Source organism: Nelumbo lutea, chromosome 1 (genome assembly GCF_056320005.1).
Source record: "Nelumbo lutea isolate HS-2025 chromosome 1, American lotus-T2T, whole genome shotgun sequence".
Lineage (NCBI taxonomy): Eukaryota > Viridiplantae > Streptophyta > Magnoliopsida > Proteales > Nelumbonaceae > Nelumbo > Nelumbo lutea.
In genome coordinates this window covers 179,435,295-179,442,362 of record NC_142684.1, presented here as the reverse complement: position 1 = coordinate 179,442,362, position 7,068 = coordinate 179,435,295, and the positions used below count along the sequence as shown (strand labels likewise).

The window sequence follows — 7,068 nt, the reverse complement described above, 5'->3', positions numbered from 1 at the left end:
CGTGGACAGAGTTCTCGTGGGCGGAATTTGTTTGAGCAGCGTCCACAGTGGAATTCTCCCAATTGTTTATTGTTTATTGTCAGTGCGGGGCTTCAGATCCGAACTTGGGCCAGGTGCATTTTTAGAGTCCGCATAGATCGGACGCCGCACATTTCACACAGTAGGGCCCAGTCTCAAGGTCGGTTTACTCTAAATGTGGTGTCACATGATGGGTCCCATTCTCATGGTAAGATTTGCGGTGTAAGATTACATTGTAAGCGTGCTGGAACGTATTTAGTTGGAACGGATCTTAACTCGCACTCTTAGCCGTCGAAATGTAAGATTTCAAGGATATCCACGGATATAAAGCGTACACGTGTCATAATTTGTACAGAAATGCATAATTGCCTTGAAATTATCTGATCAGGATACCGGAGGAGGACAGAGCACAGCGCGGAGCGCGGTGGGAGGTGGGTAACGAAAGATAAAAGAAGTCAGTGACGAGGGCACTGACTTCACTTTGTCATTTGGCGCTTTTCAGCTCCAGCAAACAAAACACAGAAACAGCGGTTCGCTTATGAACAAGATTCTGTGAGACCTACTACTCGCATCTCTTTCTCTTTGTCCAAAAATCATCGCCAGGTATCTGTTACTGCTTTTAGTTGCTCCACATCACTTCTAATTCCACATCTCTCTCTCTTTAATCTCCTTCTACAAATATCAATTTCTTCTGGGTCAAATTCAACTGTTTTTTCTCCTTGTGGGCGTGTACTTCAAGAGGAATCGGTTTAACGGAAGAGGAGAATATGGGGAGTGAATCTACGACTGCTCCGAATCTTAGGGATGAAAAGCCTCAGAACCCAGGTATTTTTCTTTTTATCTCCTTATGGTTTGCCTCATTCATTTCGAGTTTCTTTACTGTAAAATTTGCCAGAATTGGATTTTAATGATGAAATCTATTCTGGGTACTTTTTCAAAAGCTCCGGAATATGTACAAAGCTATTGGGTTTATTGTACTGTTTATTTCATTATCGGGATCTTGCTTTCTGTTCGTATCCGTGGTATTGTTAGTTCTTTTTAGTTTCTGTTATAATTCACAAGCTTTGTCCCAAAAGAAGGGTAAGATCCAATAAGTCTCCAAGGAGCATCCCTCGAATACGGTATCTTAACACGAACAAGTAATTTTTAATAAGACACGGAATATTGTTGTTTCTTTCTTTTTAAATAATTTCGATTCCTTGCTACCTGAAATATCATGTATGGATGCTTAGAACTTTTTTTTGAGATATAATAGGCAAAAAGCAAAACCATATCTGCACAACAAGGAGCTGTGCAGTGCCCAATCAAGAACTGTACATGCTTAGAACTGCACAACAAGGAGCTTCAAACAATACATAATTTCAATCCCTTAATGTGCTTATTAGCCTGGATATTGTAAGATGCATTTCTTTTCCTACCTTTTATTGCTACATGTTGCATTATTTTTTTCAATCTTCTTTGTAGCTCCGTGAATGGACTGAGGTTGTGTTCCATCTTGTTTCTTCTTCTATCGTTTCCTTTATGGCTTTGATGTACTAAAGCTTAGTGTTTAACTGACTTACCTAGTTTGTAGCAGAAACTGTGGTTCATGGATGGATGTAAGAGATGCTTATTTTCCAAGAAGAGCCCAATTTTTTGCTTTGTTTTTGATGAATTCCACTTGTATATGGGGGTCTTGGAAGGGTATCATGGCACTTCCAAATTTTCAATAGGCCTAAGTCCCTGATATAGAACAGGGGTACCGGGGACTGTTCTTTCAAATAACAAAATGAAAGTAGAATAAAAAAATTGGATTCTAGGGTTTGGGTCATGAGAGAGAAGTCTTATTTTCTTCCAGAGAATTGGTCTCACTTGTTTTAGTACTAGGCCTTAATGGAGTTACACTATATGAAAAAGAAAAAGTTTGAGAGAATGCTTCTTGGTTCTAAAGATGTGTAAATTATGAGCGTAACTTTCTTGAAAAGTTATAGAGCTTTAACCTCATCTATGGAAGAAATAGGGCTATTATAGTAAAAGCTGAGCATACCTAGGCTCTAACTTTACCTCATTTTGAAGATTGCTTTTTAATTTCTGTTAAGCTGTAAGTAGCACAGTGCATCTATATTGTAATTGACATAAGAAATTGAAATTACTCCTATTTCACCTATTACTGAAATAAAAAACGTGAGTGAATATAGAAAATGGATTGAATTGGATTTGGAGCTCTTCTGAAGTTTTGCAGTCTGTTATTTCTTTTATAGGTTGAGTTCCACATGCATTTGGAGTTTTTGTCTTCCATCGGAACTGCTTTATGGTGTGCATTCCATTAGGACTGTGAATAAACTTCTTAAGTAGGTGGTAGATTATGTACATTGCATCCACACTTTACTTAAGTGATGCAAAATCAGCCAATCACTTAAACTTCATTGTGAATTTAGCATGTACCTTTAATCTTATTTTCCTGATTGTGTGTATGGGATTGTATAATATTTTCATGGATGTGCTCAATAGATGGTCCATGAAGAAGTTGAATGAGAGAGTAAGGATCTTGTGGCATATACTTCCATTTGTAAGCTTACAAGTTTTATTAGGTGAAGGAATTGCAAATATTTTTAATAATAATACAAGCAGTTTCATGAAGGAATTTCTAAGAACAGGCAAAGAATTTTTAGGCACCTTACCATCATCTTTAGAACTCCTAACCTATGCTAGGTTTGGTTCTCTTTGGGGGGGGGTGGGTGCGCTAATTCCTGGGCATCTTGTTCTACACATGCCATGTTTATAAATACTTTTCAAATATTAATATAATAGATCTTTTCTTTTTCAATACGAGGGGAGAAAGAATGTTGATTGAAATAAAATGATTTACAAGTTTTCTGGAAGCAACATACATCTGAACGACTTAGAACCAACCACATCTAAAAGGGCAGATGCTAGAAACCTAGTGAAGGGTAGGGGTGTAAACGAATCAAATTCGAATCGGATCATGCAATATCCGAATTTGAATCCGATTAGAAAATACGATATCCGAATTTGATTCGATATTCGATGGATATTGAAAATTAATATCCGAATTCGAATCCGATTGAATATTCGAATGTTCAATTCGATTCGATTTGAATTCGATTAATTAATTATTTTAGTTAATTAATAAATATATAAAATAAATATTTTATTGATATAAAGTATATAAGTATATAAATATATAAATGTATAAATTATATATATAAATTAATTATTATATATATATTATATAAAATATTTTATATATTTTATATAAGAATTAAATAATCGTTCGAATTCGGATATTTATCGAATCGAATCAGGTCATATCCGAATTCGAATCCGATTAACTATTTGGTAAGAATGGGATATTCGAATTCGACCGATTAGATATTCGAATTATCCGAATTCGATTCGATTATGTCGAATATCGAATTTTCGAATACCGTTGACACCCCTAGTGAAGGGCTGGAGGGTGGGAAGAGATGAAATACCTATCACTCATTTACATTTTGCCGATTGTACAATATTGTTTTGTGATAGGGAGGTGGTGGAGTGGATTAGGAGCATGAAGAGGGTAGTGCAAATTTTTGAGAAAATGTCAAATTTGAAGGTCAATTTTGATAAAAGTTGTGTAGTGGGGATAAACATGGAGGAGAATGCTATGAGAAAAAGTGCAGAAATCTTGGGATGTGAGGTGTCACAATGGCCACTGAAGTATTTGGGGATGCCTTTGGGTGATCCGGGGAATAGCAGTTTTTGGCTTCTTGGAAGAAAAAATTATCTATCATTGGGAGGCAGAATTACCTTGATAAAGTCCACCTTGGCTAGTATACCAGTTTATTATCTGTTGGTGTTTAGGATCCCAGAGGGTATAAGTAAGAGTTTGGAGAAACTGATGAGAGATTTCTTGTAGGAGCCGGGGGAGGATAAGAAAGACCATAGGGTGAAGTGGGAGATAGTATCTAGAAGTAGGGAGGGAAGAGGCCTGGTTATAGGAAATATTCGGCAGAGGAATGAAGCGTTGTTGGGAAAGTGGTTATGGAGATTAGCGAAGGACAGAGATAAGCTGTGGGCTAAAGTGATATTAAGTATACATGGGCTTGCTGAGGACGGTTGGGACTTGGGTCTGGCGGCAAGGACCACCAAAGCCTCTCCTTGGAGATCTATTCATGCCATCCTCCCTTTACCCTTCCTTTCTACAGCACATTGGGTATGACCTTTGTTCTGATAACTGCAAGGAAGTGGCATCTTCTGGGCCGGCTCAATCAGTGGTGTGTCCTTGGTGGTCACCTCCAGCCCCGTGATGGGAGTAGTTAAGGCAATCCAGTCCCTTCAGGGGTGGGAGGAGCAGTGAGCAATCAGAGATGAAAATGGGAGGGTGGTTGCCTTATACTCAGGTCCCATTGGGATGGGTGATTCTCTTAGAGTTGAACTATTAGCCTTGCTGGTAGGGCTAAGAAAGGTAAAGGAATTGAACATACAAAAGGTGATTATTGAAGGAGACTCACGGTTAGTGTTAGATTGGCTAAAGAGTGGTAATGGGTTCTGGATTTATGCTAATGAAAGGAGGGGCTAAGTGGTTACTAAGGAGAGTGGAATTTCAGGTTCATTGGGTGAAGAGAACTGCAAATGTTATGGTCACACCATCCGGCAGCGCACTGTGGCGCAGTCATAGGCAGCAACACGCATAGCAGGCCGCATAGCAGCAGGCAGGCACCGCCTGGCAGCGCCGCACAGCAGCACACACCGCCGATAGCGCGCAGCACGCACCGCTTGGTAGCATGCAGTGCTTGGCAGCACGCAGCATGCACCGCCTGGCAATGCGTAGCACGCACCGCCTGGCAGCACGCAGCATGCACCGCACGGCAGCAGCAGTAGGGCAGGGCCCACATGACGGCTCATCAGGCTGGGCCCACACTTATCTTACCACATCAGCTCTGCCCCGCCAACTCGCCGCTAGCTTACCTTATCCCTATCTTATTCCTTATCCCTTATCCCTTATTCCTATCTTATCCCTTATCCCTTATCTTATCTTATCCTTATCCTTATCTTAAGTAAAAGTTGTGTTACCATTAGGAGTAGGTAATTGGGAGTTTGAGTTCAAGTTGGAGTTTGAGTTTAATTAGGAATTTCCTTCTGTAATCTCCTATTTAAGGAGCCACGAATTGAAATAAAGCATTCAGTTTTCTAGTCAAGAAAAGAGTGAGGAGAGTTCGGGTGGTCTCTTGGACAAATCACCCATTCAGTTCTGCAATAGGGTTTGCACGCAAGGGAAAGCAGGGCTTTCTCACCGTGGACCGATTCGTGACGAGATCCTACGCGCGAGACCATAACAACAAATGCCTTTGCTGATAATTTGGCAAAATAGGGGTGGATAAGAGTCAATTGTTTTGGACAATATTATAATTTTACCTTGAATCATTTCAGGGAGAGTTAAGTCATTTTATCTTTCCCTAGATCTTTGTATGTATTGCTGGTTCAATTAATAAAATTACTCTTTGTTATTGATAAAAAAATGGTTCAATTAATAAAATTGCTCTTGTTATCTCTCCCTGGTGCTTGGGGAGATCCAATGTGCTGCTCGATTGGTGGGGGGCTAGTGTTAGATAGTTTTGTATGCCCTTAGTTTCAATCAAAATGATGTACTTTATGGGTTTATTGTAAATGAATAAAAGTGCATATTTGATTCATGTTCCATTGGTATGTTTTTGTGTAATACCCTTAAACTGGACACTTAATGAGACTCGTGTTATTTTAGAATGTTCACAGCTAGTGGGTCAGTCTGGGGAGACCTATCCTGACAAGGTTGACACTGTGGTGCCACCAAGTCGGTTGGGGTGGCTTGTCTCAGTTACCGGGGTGAGACCCTAGGCACATACAATGTATGATTAATTGAATCTTTGAACTGTACCAGATTTCCAGTATTGCCCTGGACCTTGGAGATTGATGGGCAAAACTGGAAAGTTACACCCGACCCCTAGACTCGATTATGATACTGCATTAGGTGTCGGATTAGGCTGTCTTTGATGTACCAATCAGTGAGATCCTTAGCGGGGGTCAAAACCTGGGTATGTTGGGACAGTCTGAGAATTCATCTGAGTGGGTGATCATAGTGACAAGATCAGCCCCTTCGTCGGACAAAGGTAATGATCGGGGATGCACTCTCACTGATGGAAACCAAGATTGTTGGCAGCCGATTTCAATCGTTGAGATTTGTTTTGCAAAATATATTTTATATGAGATATAAAAGTATATAAATTATGGTTTCGAAATGTTTGCAAAAGGTTTTAATTCCCGGGATCCATATAAGCAGAGAGTGCAACATTGTTCCTTGCAGCCGAGGGAGAGGTCCTATCTTGTCGGGCAGTGTATGATCATTATGGGCTGAGAGGTTAAGTGTAAGACCATTGAAGATAATACCTGATGGGCTAATCTTGCATCTGCCCACAGTCCCTGGGTGTTATAAGGTGGCTTTGCCCAGGGATCACTTAAGGTAAGTATTGGGTCCATAGAGCCCATTTGATGGGTTTCATGGGGTGTACTGTCCATAACAGTGTATTCGGCCAGGCCTTGTAACAAAGGCTGGGTTGAACCCATGTGGCTGATGTGTAGATCAATGTTTGGGTCCCACGACATACAAGGAAGCCCAATTGGGCAGCAGTTTGGAAGGCTAAATGAATACATAACCTTAAATGGGCCTTAAGCCCATTTCGAACTGGGCTAATTTGGTTAGTCACTTAAGGGGCGAATTCTGAGATGGATCAGCTGATAGGATTGGGCCCAGACCCTATCCACTTAGAGAGTCCAAGATCTAAATGAGATTTAGATCTGGAAGCCTTCTAATCAAATTAGGAGATGGCTGATCTAATCTGCAGATAAGATAAGGGTTATCCCTTATCCTAAAGGGACTTCTAATCCAAATATGATTTGGGTTAGCAACTCCTAATGGGATTAGGAGCTGATTCCTTTAAGATTATAAAAGGAGAAGGGGGCGGCAGCCTTTAGACATGCAATGCAAGACACACATCATTGTCTTCAGAGCTGAGATTACCAGAAGAGAGAATT

General features: G+C 40.3%; 1 protein-coding gene across 3 annotated transcripts in view; it reads left to right on the top strand.

Moving 5' to 3' along the window:
• The first annotated feature begins 406 nt into the window (after positions 1-406).
• PEX14 (peroxin 14) overlaps positions 407-7,068 on the top strand; it is a 46,200-nt gene continuing 39,538 nt past the window's right edge. Inside the window, exons 1-2 of one of the 3 annotated variants that reach the window (XM_088961077.1) lie at positions 407-621; positions 758-843. In XM_088961077.1, the coding sequence (XP_088817203.1) occupies positions 786-843 (58 nt within the window). In that variant the 5' untranslated portion in view covers positions 407-621; positions 758-785. Of the gene's footprint in view, positions 622-643; positions 844-7,068 lie in introns of those variants that run through there. The other 2 variants (XM_088961079.1, XM_088961078.1) reach the window with 2 other exon arrangements.